At 38.2% G+C, this 20,749-nt stretch overlaps 2 protein-coding genes across 2 annotated transcripts in view; one reads left to right on the forward strand and one right to left on the reverse strand.

The window, feature by feature from the left end:
* The window catches only part of LOC131156210 (uncharacterized), a 47,374-nt gene that overhangs the window by 14,128 nt on the left and 12,497 nt on the right, over positions 1–20,749 (forward strand). The gene's annotated exons all lie outside the window — the stretch shown is intronic.
* On the reverse strand, positions 5,000–5,434 carry LOC131155831 (uncharacterized mitochondrial protein AtMg00820-like). Its single transcript, XM_058109276.1, has one exon. The coding sequence runs from the start codon at positions 5,432–5,434 to the stop codon at positions 5,000–5,002; it is 435 nt and encodes a 144-aa protein (XP_057965259.1).

The following is a 20,749-nucleotide window of genomic DNA, read 5'->3' on the forward strand; positions in this document are numbered from 1 at the left end:
TGAGGAATCAGAGAATATTTTATGGTTACAAATAACAGTAGAGAATAGCAAATTGTAGCCTCTGCAGTGCTTTATCTGATGGTATGCTGTGCTGTGTTGTTGGTATGCCGTGTAATTGATTTATCACTAGGAGCACATAGTGTAATGCACCCCTTGAGTCCAAGGGAGGTGTCAACCACTTTGAGACTTGCTTTAAAATAATTAAATTTTTCTGTAACTAACAGTTTGGTAAGAACAATCGCAAGTTGATCTTTGGAGCTACAAAAGAAAATTCTGAATGTGTTGGCAGCGACACGATCCCAAACAAAATGGTAGTCTATATCCATGTGCTTGGTTTTTGAATGAAAAACAGGATTACCAAAAAGGTATGTTGCACCAAGATTGTCACACCAAAGTGTTTGGTGCTTGAGGTAAAAATAGACCAAGTTCTTTGAGAAGAGTTTGAAGCCATATTAATTTAGCTGCCGAAGATGCCAAGGACTTGTTTTCAGCTTCTGTGGATGATCTAACTACTGTTTTTTGCTTCTTAGAGCTCCATGATATGAGATGGTTGCCGAGATAGATGCAAAAACCATTGGTTGATCGTCGATCATCCGGACTATTAAAGCTTGATATACATTGTTGGCCTACAACCTAACAACTTAAGCTTTTTGGTAAAGTGGTAATCTAACATGGTATCAGAGCTTTGGTTACCAGGACGTCCTAGATTCTAGTCTTGTCGCTCGCTTTATTTTGTGGTGTTATTTATCATTTGTTTATTTCTCCATGTGCTGTTAGGCTGCACGTGCGGGGGAGTGTTAAAGCCTAATATACATTATTGGCCCACAACCTAACAACTTAAGCTTTTAGGTAAAGTGGTAATGTAACATAGGCATTACAGACTTTTGTTAGTGTCCCCCCCCACAGTGACTTTTGCGGCCCTTGGCTCTTCTTCAGGTGACTCCTCTATTCTTGCACCTCCTATAGGGAATTACTGCACACCCGAAATGGTGCAACATACGCTAATTTCGGCATTATCTGCAATGGGGCTCCAAGGTAACAATTCTAATAAACTCTAGTATGTGGACTCAGGTGCCTCTAATCACATGACGAATAATCCCACTACCCTGTGTCATATTTGGCCATTCACACAATTCTTTGACATGGTATCAGAGCCAGTCGACTGCTAAATTTTTTTCCCCTTCGAATTTTTTTTGTCTTCTCAGTTAAGTGGCTGTTGTGGTGTCTTTTTTTTTTTTTTTTGTTTTTTTTCTATTTTGGAATTTTTTGCTCTCTGTTCTTTCAGTACTTTTGTAGCTGAGTGGCTGTCGGCGCAAAAGGTTTTATGGTTTTCCATTTATTTTAGTGCAGGCAACAGCTTTCTGTTGTTGTTCCTGGTGCTTCTTTGTCTCGACACAATAGATTTCTGTCCTTGTGATTCTTGGCAAGCCGGCAATAGCTTTCTGTTGCTGTTTGTGATTCTTGGCAAGCAGATAACAGCTTTCTGTTGCTGTTTCTAGTACTTCTCTGTCTCGGCACAGCTGGTTTTTGTCCTTGTGATTCTTGGCACAGCAAGTTTCTTGGTTCAAGATTTATTTTTTTAAGTGCAGGAAGGTTGGTCTTGATTCTCTCTGTTGCTGTTTCTGGTGGTGCTTTGTCCTTGTGATTCTCAGCACAACAGGTTTTTTTGGGTTCAAGATTTATTTTTTTAGTGCAAGCAGGTTGTTCTTGGTTTTGTTTGTACATGCGTTGTTTATTTTTTGGGCTTCTAGATTTTCTGATGGTCTTTTTCTTTTGGCACAGTCTGTTGTTTTGGGCTTCTCAATTTTCTCCTTTATTTAGCATAGACTTCTCACCTGTGTGTGCCAAGTTTATGTGCAACAATTATTCTACGTGGGCTTTTCAATTTTAACTTTTCCTGAAGGGAAAAGATCTTTGGGGTCATATTGACGGCACGGATTGTGCACCCAATCTTGATAAATCTAAGGAGTTAGCAGCTTGTCTTTCATGGGCTATGCTTGGTGCCAAGGATTTAGCGGCTTGTCCTTTATGGGCTGTGCTTGATGCTCGGATTATGTCTTGGCTTCTTGGCTCGGTTGAGCCACTTATTGTCCCCAACTTGCGACCTTATTGTACCGCTCAATCCATGTGGACTTATTTAAAAACAGTATGTCATCAAGATAACGGTGCCTGTCTTTTTCGATTAGAGCATGCGATTGCCATGTTTCAACATGACAATTGTTCCATCCAAGACTATTATTCGGGGTTTCTGACTCTTTGGAACGAATATTCTGATCTGATTACTGCGGATGCATAGTAGTTAAAAGCGCGCCTCAGGCGCAAGGCGCAGTGAGGCGAAGAGGCTTACGCCTCAAACCATGCGGGGTGACGCAACGCGAGGTGAGACGAGTTGTAGTGAGGCGACAGGCGCAGTGAGTCGCGCCTTGTAAATTTTTAGTCTTTTAACTGAGAGAAATAGCCACAGCTAGAGCCGTAGCCCTCATTCAACTCGAACGAACAGGAGCCTTAGCCCCTTTCAGCCCTTCGAAGCCCCACGACCCTTCGTCTTGCACATTCGAACCAGAAGGAACCTTTGCGATTCTTTGAACCAGCAGCGTGAGTTCATCTGCGAGCCTTCGAACCAACTAGAAGCCTTTGCGACCTCATCTTCGAGCTTCGAACTAGAACCGTGAGTTCGTCCTCCTCATTTCGAAGAAGCACGACCCTTTGCGACTTCGTTTCGAACTAGAAGGAGCTCTTGCGAGTTCGTCATGTCATCTTCGCGATTTCGTTAGGAGCTCCGTGAGTTTGTTGTCAACCCTTCGAACTAGCAGTCGCGAGTTCGTCTTCAATCCTTCGAACCTGTAGTCACGAGTTCTTCTTTGATCCTTCGAACCAACAGGAGCCCTTTGCGAGTTTGTTAGGAGCTTCGTGAGTTTGTCGTGGACATTCAAACTAGTAGGAGCTCTTCGCGAGCTCGTCTTCAAGCCTTCGAGCCTTTGTGAGTTCATCTGCTTCATCTGCTTCGAAGTTCGAACTAGTAAGTCTTCTTCTTTTTCTTCTTCCTCCTCTTCTTCTTTTGTAGCTCAGCTTTTTCTTCTTCTGCAACTTTTCTTCTTCTTCTTCAGTTCGTCTTTTTCAGTTTTTCTTATGCTTCTTATTTTTTAGTTCTTTTCTGCTGCCTGCTGCTTCCTCTTCTAATATTACATGTAATTAATTATGTAGTTTCATTTAATGCAAGTTTATAACTAATATATAACATCTTTTTTTTGAATTTAGTTACTTTTTTTAATTATGTAGGATCTTTCATTTAATGCAGTATACTAATGAAACTATACATTTTTCTTAAATATATTATACATTGTTTTTGCATTTAGGATATTAGGTCTTAAATTTTAAATGGATTCTGGATGTTGAACTATGTTTAATTATTGACACTTTTGGCCTTCGTCTTGGCAATTTCATTAGATTCCCAATTTTAGTATTGAATGTTTTGGCATTTTAAATTCTAATATTACTAGATATTTATATGTTCATATATCAATTACCTTAAATAGGCATTGTACACTATTTTAGGTGAGGCGCGCGCCTTCGCCTTGGCTTCAAAGGTCCTTTGCGCCTCGGCTCGCCTTGCGCCAACTACTATGTGCGGATGTTCCTGTTGTCTCTCTTCCCATTTTTTAATGTCTTAACGAGACTAGTAATTGTGATCAGTTTCTTATGAAACTCCGCCCTGAGTATGAATCTGTTCGCTCGTCTCTGTTGAATCGCTTTCGTGTTCCTTCTCTTGATGTTTGTTTTGATGAGTTACTTCGTGAAGAACAACGACTTACTACTCAAGTTACTCTGGCACAATCTCATGGTAGTTCAGGGTCTATCCTTGTGGCTTATGCTGCTCAACGATGAGGACCACCTGCGCATTCTAGCAACTTGCAGTGTTTTTGTTGCAAATAATTTGGGCATATTGTTGCTAATTGTTCCAAGAAATTCTGCTCTTATTGCAAGAATAAGGGTCACATTATCAAAGACTGTTGTATCCGCCCACAGAATCGTCAAGCCCAGCCATTACAAACTTCTGTTAGTGTAACCCCCCCCCCCCCAACAGTTACTTTTGTGGCCCTGGCTCTTCTTTAGGTGACTGCTCTGTTCTTGCAGCTCCTACAACAAATTACTGCACACCCGAAATGGTGCAACATATGCTAATTTTGGCATTATTAGCAATGGAGCTCCAAGGCAACAATTTTGCTAAACTCTGCTATGTGGACTCGGGTGCCTCTAATCACATGACGAATAATTCGACTACCCTGTGTCATATTCGGCTATTCACACAATACTTTGACACGGACAACTACCCCCCGCATCAGAATAAGCTTGAAGAACAAAACTTGATTGAGAAGCAAAAAATAAACCATGGTTGATTGTACCCTTGAGGTATCTCAGGATCCTTTTCAATGCACTCCAATGAATAAGTGTGGGCGATTGCATAAATTGACAAAAGTTTATTCAAGGCAAATGATATATCTGGGCGGGTGAAATTGAGGTATTGAAGACCTCCAACTAAGCTTCTGTAGAGAATAGGATCATCGAAATTAGGTGAATCAAATTTAGAAAGCTTAAGTGATGCAGCCATTGGTGAGGACGTGGGTTTCGATTGAAGCATGTTGTTGCGGGTGAGTAAATTTTTGATATATTTTATTTGGGAGATCAACAAGCCTTGTGTGGTATGATCAATTTTAAGACCCAAAAAGAAAGGCAAATTCCCAAGATCTCAAACAGGGAAGGCAATATGCATGACGCATGACAGGAATAAAAGTATCAATAACATAGGAGTTACAAGCACGAAAATTCTAACAGAACCATTACTAAAAATAAAAAGTGAAGGATCTGCTTTGGAGGCGAGAAATCCATAATCAAGTAGCTAGGAACTGAGTTGATCAAACCAAGCTCTTGGAGCTTGCTTCAACCCATAAATTGTCTTGCATTCAAATGTAGGATGAGCTGGGTCCATAAAGCCTTGAAGCTACTGCATAAAGACATCATCCATAAGAGTTCCATGCAAAAAAGCATTCTCAATATCTAGCAAGTGCAATGCCCAACGCCGAGACACAACAATGGACATGATGAGACGAATTGTCGAAGGTTTAATCTCGGGACTGAATGTTTCGTGGTAATCAAGTCCAGACTGTTGATGAAAGTCTTTGGCCACTATTCGGGCCTTCCGTTGCTGTAATGAACCATCTGCCTTGGTCTTGGTGCGATATTCCCAGCTGCATCCAAAAGTGTTTGAAGAGGGAACAAGTGGCACAAGCGTCCAACTATGGTTGTGAGTCAAAGCAACAAATTCATGGGCCATTGCGGCATACCAATTCGGAAATTTTGAAGCCACTGTGTAGCTTGAAGGCTCATCGAGAATAGGAACGGTGGTGGTGAGGCACTGGCGGGCTGGGTGGGGCATAGTACCATTAGAGAACACTCTAGGGCGGGAGGAATTGGTCTGGGCTCGAGTTATTATGGGTGACTGAGGAGGGACAAGGATTGGAGGATCATTTGAGGAGATGGAGTTGGAAGGAGGCGAGGTGTTTGATGTTTTGTCAGATCGGGAGGTAGAAGAAGGTGCCGGAGAAGATATTTGTGGTAGTGGATTGGGGCTTGGGCCGAGAACAAAAGGTGATTGTGAGTGATTTGGGCTTGCGGGAGGTAAGTGCAGAGCTGCCCGAGTTGGGCTAGCGGGAGGTAAGTGCGGAGCTGGGCAGGGTATTGAAGGTGATAGAATGGGTAAGGAGGCATGAGTGGAAGGAGCGAATTGAGAAGAGTTTGTGGGCCATGATTGAGAAGGTGTATTGAGCAGAGATTGTGCAAGAGGAAATGAGTTTTCATCAAAAGTGACATCATGTAATATGTATAGTCTATTGTTTGAGAGATCTAAACATTTGTATCCCTTGTGGGAAGCACTATAGCCAAGGAATAAGCAAGAGTGGACATAAAATTAAATTTGTTTGAGAGGTATGGTCGAAGGTTGGGCCAACAAAGGCAACCAAACATCTTCAAGAAATTGTAATCGGGTTCATGATTATAAATCATTGAATAAGGAGATTTATGATTTAATGTTGGAGAGGGGAGACGATTTATTAAATAAACTTTAGTTTCAAAGGCATCGGCCTAATATGAAAAGGGAAGAGATGCTTGGGCCAAGAGGGCAAGTCTGATTTCAACAATATGTTGGTGCTTTCTCTCAACAAGCCCATTTTGTTGATTAGTGTGAGGACATGAAAGGCAAAGTTGAATTCCAAGTTTTTGACACATGGCGGTGATGGATTTAAATTCACCGCTTCCATCAATTTGTAAGGTTATTAATTTGGTGTTAAACATTCTTTCAACAAAGGGTAAAAAATTGGAAAATATGTGAATAACATCAGATTTTAGTTTAATAGGGAACAACCAAGTGAATTTGGTATAGTGATTCACAAAAGAAACATGGTATTTATAACCCAAACTGGATACATATGAAGATGGGCCCCAAAGGTCCGAACAAATTAACTAACTCTAAAGGCTTGTGATACACGGTTTGACTTGAAGCAAAGGGAAGCTGATGTGATTTCGCAAGTGGGCAAACCGGCAATTTGAAAGAGGCTTCTTAAGAGCAATAAGTCAAACAACTATTGTGCAGAACGCGATGAACGAGAGCAAGGGAAGGGTGACCCAATCTACGATGCCACTGTGGAAGAGAAGTTTTCTGACTAACATGGGTGGAAGGAGAACATGAAGTGGCGGTGGTAGGAAACACGTATATCCCATCATGAGTTGGCTTGGTGAGGAGTGTTTGCTTTGTCTAAGAGTCCTTGACAGAGAAATGTAATGAGTGGAACTCAAAGAAACAGTGATTGTCAATGCAAAAACGAAGAACAAAAATTAGATTTTTGGTGATCGACAAAACATGAAGGAGTTTTTTAAGAAGAAAAGAAGAGGAAGTAGGAAAAGAAGAATCACCGAAATTTTGGACGGGGAGTCCATAGCCATTGCCAACCCTGATAGTGTCATCACCATTGTATTGTTCTGATGAGAGATTCAAGTTTGACAGTTCATTTGTGATATGATGTGTAGTAGCAGAGTTTGGGTACCATACATTGTCTGAAGATGAGCTAGAAGCAGTGAAATTAGTAGAGAAATTTCTAGGAGAATCATATTGATAAGAATGATTGAACTTGTTTTAGCATTGGAGTGCCACATGCCCGATTTTGTTGCAAACTTGGCATGTTGGCCGTGGGGATGTGTTTTGTTGGTATGGGTTGCGAGAACCATTATGATCACCACGATTGTTGTAGGAACTTATCTCAAGGCCAATGGCCCTGTCTCCTAGCTCGTTGAAAAGGATGACCTCGTGTACCATTAGCAAAGCTGAAATTTGCAAAGAAGTCATGAGAAGGAGTTGTGGTTTTGGTAATATGAGAGAGTTTGTTCTCTTGAATGAGAAGAAGTTGATACAGTTCATGAGTGGTCGAAGGGTCGACTTTGGTTGTAATGGAGTTTATGAAGGGTTCATAAGAGGGTCCTAGGCCATTTTAAGAGATAGGAAGCAAGCTCTTTATCAGAGAGAGCATTTCCAACTGCAGCAAGAGATTCAACTAGAATTTGAACTTTCCCAAAATATTTAGAGATGGTTTGTTCGCCATGAAAGAGGTTGGTGAGTAGGAACCTAATATGAAACTCTTTTGCTTGTGAGTGAGAGGAGAACATGGAGGAGAGGGAAGACCATAGTTCTCGGGATGTGGAAGATGAGAGCACATGACCTAAAATGGATTCCGAGAGAGAGGAGAACAGTACACTTAGTACAATTGGTCAGTACGCCTCCAAGCTAAGAAAGTAGGGTTGGGTTTGGGTATTTGATTCGTAGTCGCAGTGAGAAATTCAGGTGGGGAAGGGAGCGAGCCATCAACATAGGAGAAGAGGTCTTGACCCCTTAGGTAAGCTGTGATTTGAACTTTCCAGAGGAGATAGTTTTCTGTGGTGAGTTTGGTAGTAACAATGTGAGAGAATGAAGAAGCAATGGAAGGCACTAAGGGATGGGAGGGAGAAGATGACTCCATGGATTGAGGACGAGCTAGTCAGAGTGCTCTGATACCATGTTAATAGAATGGAATTTGCTGCAATATTCTCAGTGTATTTCATTTATGAATATTGTGTCTATATATAGACTTTACATGAAGAATCAAAGAATATTTTATGGTTACATATAACAGTAGAGAATAACAAATTATAGCCTCTGCAGTGCTTTATCTGATGGTTTGTTGTGCTGTGCTGTTGGTATGCTGTGTAACTGATTTATCACTAGGAGCACAGTCTAATAACTCCTCACCCATTTGTTTTATTCTCGTCGAGTAAGTGAGGTTGGGTACTTTTCCAAAGTAGCCAATGGTCTTGATTTTGGGATGGTGATTCACATGCACCTAGATCACTTGATAACTCCTAATGATTTTGATGATGGAGAGGATTCTGATAATGAGGTTGGTGATTATATTGATGATGGTGAAAACACCGCAAGTACTCAATCTAATAGATGATTTGAACAATCGCATGGAGGAGCCAGTGACTGATTACTTGCACATTCAGGAGGAGATGTAGACTATCATTTCCAATGGATGACGTAGTTCCTCTCGTAACACTGCCCACCTCCTTTGCCGATGTGATTTGTGTTTTGACTTTTTGTTTTATCTTGGTCTTGTAGTATATTTTGGAAATCTTTTATTTCTAGTTTTTCTTGTATAGACTTTATTGACTCAGTTATGTATGATATTGTTCTTCCCCCCTCCTTTTGATGTTGACGAAGGGGGGGAGACATTGAAAAATGTATGTTCATGATAGAGCTAGTGTATGATGAATTGTGACTTTAACTATATGCTGCTTGAGATTTGTGCATGAATTGTTGAGCTTCGTGATTGTTGCACCCTTAGAAAGGTTGAGCAACACTAAAATGTTTTTTGTTACACTTAATGTATTTGGATTTAGGGTTGAGCCACTCCTGAGCTACTCGGTGCTCGACTCCACAATGGCTTGTTCAAACTCGTTTGTTAAGTTAAACTTGTCGAACTCGAGCTCAAATTTTGAGCCAATCAACTAAGCGAGTCAAGCTCGAGTTGGTTAAAATTCAACTTGCTAGGCTCGCAAGTCAACTCATTTAACAGCTCGTAAGCTGGCTCATTTACTAGTTCATTAGTAACTTGTGAATTAATTTGATGTTAGGCTTATGAACTAGCTCGATATTAGGCTCGTGAACAAGCTCGATATTAATCTCTTTAAATATTTTATTTTAATTTTTCTCAAATTATAATTATTAGTTATCATTTAAATTAATTACCTTAGTGGCTTGGTTCATTTATTAGTTTGAAACGAGCTTCAATCGAGTCAAGGTTGAGCTCGAGCTCAACTTAGCTCATTTATTAATGTGAAATGAGCTTTCGTTAAATAGAGCTTGAGCCAAGCTTGAGTTATATATTTGTTAAACGAGTCGAATTTGAACAGAAAACTTTAAGCTCAAGTCGAGCTCGCTTATAAATAAATGAGTCAAGCTTGAGCTCGTTACAACTTAACTCAGCTCTGTTCGGTTCATTTGCAACCCTATTTGGATTGTTGCATTTTTAAGATGAAACTCTTTTGAATTTTTTGTAAATAGAAATGCATATATTTAGGGGGGAGCCTTTGCTCCCATTTTTTCAAAAAGGAGTTTGCCATCATAAAAAAAGAGGAGATTATTAGCCCCAAGGTTTCATGACTTGATTTTGATGATAACAAAGTACTTAAAATCTAATTACTTTGAGTTTAAGAGTGACAAACAAGGTATAAACTAAGACAAGCTTGAAAGAATCTCTAAGGATGTAGAATTTGCCAAAGCTTGAAGAACTTTCAAGACCTTTTTTCAACTTTATGCCATTGTAATTTTGAGCAAATTTGAGTTGTAATTGTACAATTACAAGAATTTGATTGAGTTTGACACACAACAACTAAACCAAGAAAAATAGAGAGAAAGGAGACCAAACGAGGCTTTGCAGCATGGGGTGGTTGACTGGCCCATAGGGGGCGGTTGATCGGTCCAGATAGAAGGCAGTCGACCGGCCCTTGAAGGCGGTTGAGCGGTTTACCCAACTTTGCATACAACAGTCTGATTTTTCTTTTCAACGACTAGTGCTAGGTTGATCAGGTTCTATAAGTGGTCGATTGGTCTAACTTCAAAACTTTTCTAATGAGCATGAAATGACTAGTTTTTTCTCGAAACTATGCCGATTTAAGCCTAGAGAAAGTATGGAAAATACTCCAAACTGATTTATCAAGTGCCAAAACTCTTTCTCACAAGAATTCTCTCTGTTCTCGAGCTTACTCATTCTTGAGAGAAATTTTAGAAAACTCAAAATGTCATCTCTTCATTCATTCTTTGAGAGTTTTATTTTGAGCTTAACCTTATAAACAATTCTTTGAAGAAAATTTCTTGTATTCACTCTCTTTTGCAAGTTGATGACCTTGCCTTCAAGCCTGCATCTTTTTGGTACCATTTATGTCTCTTGTTTTCTATCTCAATGAAGAAATAGGTGGCAACAATGTGTTTGTCTTCTTTTCTAGTTTCTGTTGTTAGTTTTCTGCGGTTATTGCAACATTTGAAAGCCATATTACTTGTTTTTACTTGTTACAACCTCTTATTAGTATTTTAATATCGAGAATTCACTTTTGTGGAAGTTTAAAGCCGTTATGAACTAAGGTATGTTGATTTATATTTAGCATTGATCAAGCATACTCAAGATTTTTGTAAGCATGTGTAAGTTCAGGCCTATTAGACCTGGACTGATGAAGATCAATAGTCTTTTCAATTTTCCTTGCTAATTGCTTTGGAAATTTGCTTAGAAACTCCTTCAAAAATGCCTATTCATCAACCATGTCTTTATCCTTTTAGAGATACACTATTTGATAACAATTTTTGTTTCTTTGTTTTCTATTTCAATGAAGAAATAGGTGGTGACAATTTTTGTCTTCATTGCTAGTTTTCTGTTGTTGTTGCAATAATCAAAAACCATATTTCTTGTTTTTAGTTGTCGCAACGACCTTGGTTAGTATTTTAATATCCAGAATTCACTATTGTGAATTAAATCATGTTGCACATAGTTTTTTTAAAGAATAAAAATTAAAATAAAATTGTAATGTGAATTTAATATAAAATAAAATTTAGAATATCCCAAAACTGTATAAAATTTTGGAATATTTTTTTAAAAAAATTATCATTTTTTTTCACCATGCTAGGGGCAAATTGAAGATTTGTCCATTGGATTGGGCATGGATGGCATTTGAGGCAGCATTTTTTTAAATTATTTTATTAACGAAAATCCTAAATTTATTGATAGCCCTCACTTATGGTGGAGGAAAACCGTGGTTACAATCATGCCACAAGAGATTTACAAAACCAAAACAAGCTTAGCAAAACTTGTATAAAAAACCAACTAAAACAAACTAAATAAGCCCAAAAGTAATCAAAACAAACACAAACAAAAACAAATTACCTGCAAACTGATGTCAAATACCTGTAAAACAAAAAACCCGAGGAAAACATAGGAGAACTAAATGATGACAATTAAAGACGAAGGCTTGGAATACTCATCTTATCCATACGAATTTGACCTCTTATTTTGCTCGGCAGCACATCACCTACAAAATATCTCCTCGTGTTGCCTCCCTCGCCTTGACGAGCCTAGTAATCTGCTACCTGATTACCTTCTCTAAATTGGTGTTTTATAGAGAACTGAAGGCCTTGTAGCTCCTCCTTTAACACTTCCCAAAAGTCCCATAAGTACTAGGAATAGCAAATTCTAGATGTGATCCAACCCACCACCAATTCCGAGTCGCTTTCAATACAAATATTCTGACATCCCAACTCTTTACAGAGCCGAACACCGCTAGTAAGAGCCTGCAACTCCGCTCCATTATTAGTACTTGACTCAAATTTTTCAAAGAACGCGACCTTAATATTACTTGATGAGTCACAGATGATACCACCACCACCACAAGAACCCGGATTTCCTCTACAAGAGCCATCTATATTTAGCTTCAACTAACCTACATGAGACTTTTCCCATACTGCTTTTCGAGGAGTTCTAACCTTCAGTGTTATTGTTTTCACTTGGAACTCTTCCAATAAATTCTTGTCAATAGAAGTCAGAGAACCCTTCACGCCTTCTGCAATTTTTGCGAGCCAAAATCTCACCGATAACCAAACTGCATTCCCCGACTTATACTTATCTTCCATGCGGGCTTTGCAACGTCTGAGCCATAGTCTCCAAGAAATTATAGTAGGTAACAAACCAATGATTGTACCTTTTTGGGTTGATTTTTTTGGCACATTTGAACCATCTACTAATTTTCACCCTCCAAGGTTCATCATCAAAATTTAGAATTCCTAAGATAGATGCTGCTCTCTTCCACGGCATACTTGCGATGGATCCCATACTCTGAACATGATTGAGAGATTCCTCTTTTTTATCCACGCAGCAGTTGCAACATGAGACCATATCAAGTCCTAGTTTCTGCGCACTCTCATCTATAGGAAGACATTAGAACATGACTTTCCACATACACATCGATACTTTCTTAGGGAGTAGATTATGCTAGACCCACTCCATCTATAGGTACTGCTCCCCTTTAATTCTTATCACCTCCCAAGCCGAGGTAGTTGAAAATTTTCCATTTATGGAAGGTTTCCAAGCAAACACATCAAGCCCCGATTTGTGCTTTATAAATGATAGCAAAATCTCATTCATTTTGGGGATCCCTACCAAATGTTTTAGCATATTAGTATCCCAAATCTCAGACTCCTAGCAGTTTTGAATCTTAAGCTCAGTATGCTGGACCATGTAAGAACACTCCGCAAGGGGACCACGGCTCAACCACTTATCAAACCAAAAAAATGCCTTTCCTTCTCTAACTTTCACATAAACATTCTCATAGACCTTTGGAAATACCTTTAAAATTGTCTTTCAAAACCGAGAGCCCGTAGGAGTATAATTGATTGAAGCCATGTTACCTGATTTAACATATATAGCCTTAAAGAAACGGGTCCAAAGATTATCTAACGTCATCAGTCTTCAAGCAAACTTCATGTGAAAAGATCTTTGAACGTCATTAAGGTCCCTAACGCCAACACCCCCTTCATCTAGGGGTTTACAAACCTTTGATCAAGCACACCATTTCATTTTTGCCCTACCATTACTCTCCCCCTAGAGGAAAGATACAACAACAACAAAACCAAGCCTTAGTCCCACTAAGCGGGGTTGGCTATATGAATCATTTTCCGCCAATTTATGCGATCATGGACCATTTCTTTTGATAGATTCAAAGATATTAAATCCTTACTCACTATCTCCTTCCAAGTTATTTTAGGTCTACTCTTACCCCTTCTACTGCTTCCCACAGTAACTAAGTTACTCTTCCTCACAGGTGCACTATAAGGCCTACGTTGCAAGTGTCCATACCATCTGAGTTGTCCCTCCCTTATCTTATCTTCTATAGGAGCTACACGTAACTTATCATGAATATGTTCATTCCTTAATTTATCTTTCAATGTTATACCACTCATCCATCTAAGCATCCTCATCTTGACAACTTTTACTTTTTGGATATTATGTTTCTTTGTCACCCAACATTCCGATCCATATAGCATAGCTGGTCTTATAGCTGTCCTATAAAACTTCCATTTCAATTTTAAGGGTATTCTACGATCACATAGCACACTTGAAGCATTTCTCCATTTTACCCAACTTGCTTTAACTCTATGCATTACATCATCTTCAATTTCTCCTTCAACTTGCATAATAGATCCAAGATATCGAAATCTACAAGTGTTATTTATATCTTCATCATCAAGTTTAACTTTGTCTCCAATATTCCTCTTATCATTATTAAAATTACATTTCATATATTCTGTTTTATTTCTACTTATCCTAAAGCCTCTAGATTCCAAAACTTCTCTCCACAATTCTAACTCAGCCTCTACTCCATTCCTAGTTTCGTCAATTAATACAATATCATTTGCAAACAACATACACCATGGAACCTCCTTTTGAATACTCTTAGTCAATTGGTCCATCTCTAAAGCAAAAAGATAAGGACTCAAAGCAGATCCTTGATGTACACCTATGGTAATTGGAAATTCTCTAATTTCTCCATCTATAGTCCTCACACTAGTCATTACTCCATCGTACATATCCTTAATGACATCGACATACCTACAACATATACCCTTTTTTTTTAAAACCCACCATAGAACTTCCCTAGGTATCCTATCATATGCTTTCTCAAGGTCAATAAATATCATATGCAAGTCCTCCTTCTTTTCCCTAAACTTTTCCATTAATCTTCTTAAAAGATAAATAGCTTCTGTGGTAGATCTTCAAAGCATAAAACCAAATTGATTTTCTGAGATCTTCGTTTCTAACCTTAATATTTGTTCAACTACTCTTTCCCATAGTTTCATCGTATGACTCATAAATTTAATTCCATGATAGTTATTACGATTTTGAATATCTCCTTTATTTTTGTATATAGGTATTAAAGTGCTTTTCTTCCATTCATCTGGCATTTTCTTAGTTTTTACAATTGTATTAAATAAATTAGTTAACCTTATAATTCCGTTATCACCCAAGCATTTCCAAACTTCAATTGGGATGTTATCTGGTCCCATAGCTTTCCCATTTTTCATGTTTTTAGTGCAAACTTAACTTCGTTAACTCTAATTTTGCGAATAAATCTTATATTTTTAGTTTTTTCCTCATTTGACAATTCTAAGTTTAAGCCTTCTATTTGGGTTTCATTAAACAACCTACTAAAGTAACTTCGTCATCTTTTTTTAATATCTCCGTCCTTAACCAAGACAATATCATCCTCACTTTTTATGCATTTTACATTTCCTAAGTCCCTGCTCTTCCTTTCTCTAGCTTTAGCAAGTTTAAATATATCTCTTTCCCCTTCTTTTGTCCTTAATCTAGCATACAAACTATTAAATGATCTATATTTAGCTTCACTAACGGCCCTTTTTGCATCTTTTCTTGCCTCCTTATATTTTTCAAAGTTATCTCTATTTCTACATTTTTGTCACGTTTTATACCAAATTCTTTTTGTCTTTATGATTTTTTGTACATCTTTATCCTACCACCAACTTTTTTTGCTATTTGAGAATCTTCTCCTTGATTCACCTAAAATCTCTTTTGCTATCTTTTTAATAGAGCTAGCTAATCTATTCTAAAGAGTATTTGTATCTATCCTATCCTCTAAGGTCCAATCCCCATCTTTGATCATTTTATCTTTAAATTTTATTATATTTTCTCCTTTTAGGTTCCACCATCTAGTTCTTCTGTATTGGTTTATTTTATCCTTTTTCTTCCATTTTTTAATACATATATCTTACACTAAGACTCTATGTTGTGTGGTTAGACTTTCACCTGGAATAACTTTACAATCCTTGCATGATAAACGATCTACCCTCCTAGTTAAAAAAAAATCTATTTGACTTCTATTTTGTCCACTTTTAAAGGTTATTAAGTGTTCTTCTCTCTTCTTAAAGCAAGTATTCATTATACTAAAATCATATGACATAGCAAAGTCTAAGATCATCTCCCCAGACTCATTTTTGTCTCCATATCCATATCCTCTATGTATCCTTTCATAATTTTTATTATCTCTTCCAACGTGTCCATTCAGATCTCCTCCTATAAGTATTTTCGCAGTCCCTAGTATGCATTGTATAATACTATCCATATCTTCCAAAAATTGTCTCTTAAGATTTTCTGCTAAGCCAACTTGAGGAGCATAAACACTAATGATATTTATTATCTCTTGTCATAATACCATCTTGATTCTTATAGTTCTATCCCTTACTCTAGTTACATCCACAACGCTATCTTTTAAGTTTTTGTCTATAATAATGTCTATTCCATTCTTATGTTTTTCTTTTCCAGTGTACCAAAGTTTAAATCCTGATTTATCGATTTCTCTAGCTTTCTCCCCCACCCACTTAGTTTCTTGAAGGCAAATTATATTAATTCTTATTCTAATCATTGTATCCACAATTTCCATGTATTTACCCGTAAGTGTCCCTATATTCCAAGTTGCTAATCTAATCCTAGTTTCCTGAACTAACGTCTTTACCTGTCCACGTCCAGAATGATGCAGGAACCCTCGCATATTTGACACCGTACTCGGGTGCCGACACGGCGTCTCGCTTCGGGGCAACGACCTAGAGGAAAGATGAGGAGTGAAATTAATATTTGTGATCACCACCAAAGGAACTGAGAGAATTGCTAGTGTATGTGTCGCCATACATGATAAAACATGCCAAATAAGGATGAGATGACCTCCCTGAGATAGCAACCTCATCTTCCAACTTGCCACCTTTTTTCGAATTTTTGAGACCAACGAGTCAAAGCATTCTAGCAGTAAGGCGAATGTAAAGGAATTTTTTTTGGATCAGGACTTTTTTGATTAATAACAGCATGAAAAAATTTGGAATTTTAATATCCCTCCACCAACCATCGCTTCTTTGCAAGCTGAGCAGTACAGGTTTCCTCTCTTTTTTCCTAATATTCTAGTTCACATTTTGTGACTAGGAAGTCTGTCTCCACCTCCGGATTATATCCCCTTTGTAACTGCTCCTCTAGGTCAATCATTTGATTCTTTAAAACCTTGATATTAAGGTCCACCCGACCAAAGACCTCTACATTCCACCTTTTTAAAGCAACTTTAGCCTTTTTGAGCTTTTCGACCAACTTACACATGCTCGAATCCTGAATTAGTTCCATCCAAATCTGACGCATAAAAGGGAAAAAATTTTCATGGGAACTTCACATATTTTGATATTTGAAAGGAGGCGGCCTATATCTTGTCGAATGAGATAAAGAATTTACCAGATACGCCCAGGTCACTCTTAGAATAAGGAAAGTTTAAACAATTGTCAAGTAAAAGGATAGAAGCATCATAAATATCATAGGCAAATAGAAAGGTTTTCTCAGATTTAAGGGATGACTAATGGTCCGCTGGAGGGACATGCTATTATGTCAGAATAACCGGCCGAGCCAGGCGTGACTGACAACCCTTGAGCAATCTTGAGAAAGTTATAAAAACAATGTTTTTGATGCACCAGATCGATCAAAATCGCGAGTGCAGAGCATACTTATGAAAACTTTAAATACAGAAATAAATAAATAAAACAACTACTTTATTGAAAGCTTGATTAAATATTTTACATAGAGAAAGGACTTACAGAAGGGAGGGAGAGAGGAGAGGGAAGAGACAAGTTGAGTGGAGCTCGAAAACTCAGGCTTTCCCTAATGGAAATTAAACCCTCAACTTGGTGCGAGAGCTAAATGAAACTAAGCTTCTAATTTATAGACGGACTGGCTCGGACTTGAAACAATTTGGAATCCGGGGAAATTAGTGCGGGTGCTCATTGGGCCCCATCGTCCACTAAAGTCTTCACGGGTTCCTTACAGGATACTCGAGCCGATATAAATGACAAAAGAAAAAGTAAGGGTTACTGCAGATGGACGGCAGCATTTCTGAGGCAAAGCCACAACCCAAACTTTTAAGGACTGACACAAAATAAAATAATAATTACAACCCTGGGCGAAAGGTGGACAGGTGTAAAAGAAAATGTTGACCCTATGGGTCATGCCTGGTTTTGATTTTGACAAATACTCTTTATATATCTAATGGGTATTTGAGAATATGTGCAGCAACCAAAACTGTCAAAATCATAGTACACATGCACATGGAGACAATGAAGAACTGAAGACAAATCTCTTATTAAGTGTTGTAATATATATTCCTCTTGCACATTTGGCCTGTAATAGTAAATTAGGTTATTTGGTTTGTAATAAGCACACACAACACATGTATGGTTTAATCTGTAAGCTCAAACCAAATAGTGACCTAGAAATGACCTTAGGGCGTATCCTTCGGTCGACCGACGCCGGACTTTTTCAGTGTCTTAATTTTGGACACAAATGACCCTAGGACACTCACTCATGCATACATATGTTTGAATATTTGACTTAGGTAATTGCATGCTTGAAAAAGGACAAAAATGTACAAGTCTAGTACTTTCGGTTGACCGACCCACACAGATCATTTTCTCCTGGTCGACCGAAACCGGTCCGGATCAACATGTTGACCACAGTCTGGTTGACCGAGCCCTTACAGTTCATTTGACCTCGGTCGACCGAACCACCTGGGAGTCAACATTTTGACCTCTCGGTCGACTGACCACTTTTGTACTCCAACTACCTTGTCGACCGGATGGTCCTCGGGAAATTTCCCAGCAGTCTAGTCGACCGAACCAGGTAGTTCAAAATGGCTCGGTCGACCGAACCTCAGAAATTTGGGAAATCGGCCACTTACGGTCGACCGAGCCCTCAGTTCAAAAACCTCCTGGTCGACCGAACCTCAGAAATTTGGGAAATCGGCCACTTACGGTCGACCGAGCCCTCAGTTCAAAAACCTCCTGGTCGACCGAACCATTTGAGTCCTGGTCGACCGAAACATTTTCTGTTCGACCGGACCTCTCGGGTTGCCACAATTTTTATCGCGGATAAATAATTTTTAAACAGGGTTAAAATGGTTTAAGTGCCATTAAACTTTTCCAACAATCCCTAATAAGTCCCCAACGGTCAAAAATTTTGGTATGTCTATATATACCATTTCATTTGGGAGATTAAACATCAATTAGAAAATATACTTAAAAATTATCTCTCAAGTCAAAAACATCCTACTTCTCATACCCTTGCTAAATCCACTCAAACTTACCTTCTCTATCCTTCTGTATCATTTGTAAGTGCATTGAGTGATATTGTTTAGAGGTTTGCTCTCATTGTTTAAAGTGCTTTGAATCGATTTTTCATACGAGAGCATAACCTAAGTATTCTTAGGAGGCTTTTTTAATAAGCCTATCCTAAGAAGACTTGTTAAACTTCTGAGTGTTGCATTCTCATTGCAATAATTTAGGAAGTTTGTATTTGCATTTGGCTTGCAAAACTATTTTCAAACGTATTCAAATATCTTGTCATATTCATATCGATATTCTTGTGAAAAGATATTCGTTTGTGTTATATTAATCTTTGTGCAATATCCATTCAAATCTATATCATTTGCTGAAATACAAAGATTACTTATATCTTGCAATCCAAGCATATACATATTCATGTGATTGAGACATTTTATTGATTGATATTATTGAGGCTTGTTTGATATTCTGTGTGAACACGTTTGATTGAATATTTTGAAATACACATATTATTATTGATGCTCTCACGTACTCACTACACTGATAGAAAACAACTTTGAGAGTTAAACTATCTAGACAACACTGAGCTTACATTATTAAATCATATGTGGTGTATGTGATACTGTGCGCATTTGTGGTACAAATCTGCTTTACGTGAAAGCACCCTTGTATTGTACCTTTTGATTGTATATCTGAGAGATTCCAGGTGTGGCCTAAGGGGGCAGTAATCCAGTCCGGTAAGGATTGGTGTAAAGGTTGAGGTCAGTCCTGTGATAATTTGACCTGATTGTATAGGTGCCACTCCACCCGTTTAAGTGAGCAAGTTATTGTGATAATCCTTGTGCTAGTTAGCCAAGGCGAGGACGTAGGTAGTTGGCCAAACCTCGATAACATATCTGCGTGTCACCCTTTATTTACTGCTTTCTAGTGCTTGTGCGATTAATTAAACTGCTTCATTTAGTTTCTGATATATTTATATTATTCGCATTAGATTGACCGGAGGGTTGTGAACATACTGTTGTTAGGAGAAATACCTAGGGGATAAATTTTAAAAGTACCAATTCAGCCCCCTCTTGGGATCACAGTAAAGCTAATAGAAAATACAAGTTGGGCCAAATGGCTGATAGTTGTAAAAGATTTCATGATAAGTTTTGAGAAGATAATGACCTGTCAATTTTGAGTAAGTAAAGCCGCAACTTTTAACGAATTTGCTTCAGCTTTAAGTCTTCTTCGAGGAAATTTCCTCTGGATCATGAATAAACTTGTACCAGGTGTCAATATCTGATCCAGTAGGTTGAACTTTGGAGCGGCAGGTGAGTCAGGCTCGGATTCAAAATCGTCCGAGTTGAGTTGGGCAATCATTTTGAGTAATTTTGATTTTGTTGAAGATTTTGACTTTCTTGATGATATTGTTGACATAGTATCATCGTCTTCAAGGTCTTTCTTCTTTTCTTTTTGAACTTGGCAAGGAGCTTCTGGGCTGAGGGACTGTGCTAGCCATGCACGAACTTTTCCTTCAGGCATGGAGAATTTATTCCACCGTCGGACTTCAAAATTTTTTTGTAATGTCTTTGAATGCTCAAAAGAACTTTTTGAAGGAGGAATAAGAACATAGTCCCAACAGGTGATCCAGGTAATCATAAATATTGAACAAAAGAAGAGAAGACTCGCTGAGTCCTTCAAGCCTTTTGAGTAATCAAAGGGGAGCTTGAAGTTTCTTTTGAATAAATCAAAATCATTTTGAATTTCTTTTGGAAAAATTTCGGCTTCTAGACCAAAGAAGCAAAACCATGTAAGAAACCATTTTGAAAAATGTTTGATAATTTTTTGGTCAAAATGAATAAACCATGAGTGGGTGAAATTTCTTACAAACAAAGCATAAAACCATGCCTTTGATAATCTTGATAATCATAAGTTTGAGGAACATAAATTCCTTTAAATTCTTTTGAAGTACGGGGATGCTGACCC

Source organism: Malania oleifera, chromosome 5, assembly GCF_029873635.1.
Source record: "Malania oleifera isolate guangnan ecotype guangnan chromosome 5, ASM2987363v1, whole genome shotgun sequence".
NCBI classification, from domain to species: Eukaryota; Viridiplantae; Streptophyta; class Magnoliopsida; order Santalales; family Ximeniaceae; genus Malania; species Malania oleifera.

Excerpts from the sequence above, each read along its gene's own strand:
- LOC131155831 (XM_058109276.1), bottom strand. The coding sequence starts at position 5,434 with ATGCCCCACCCAGCCCGCCAGTGCCTCACCACCACCGTTCCTATTCTC.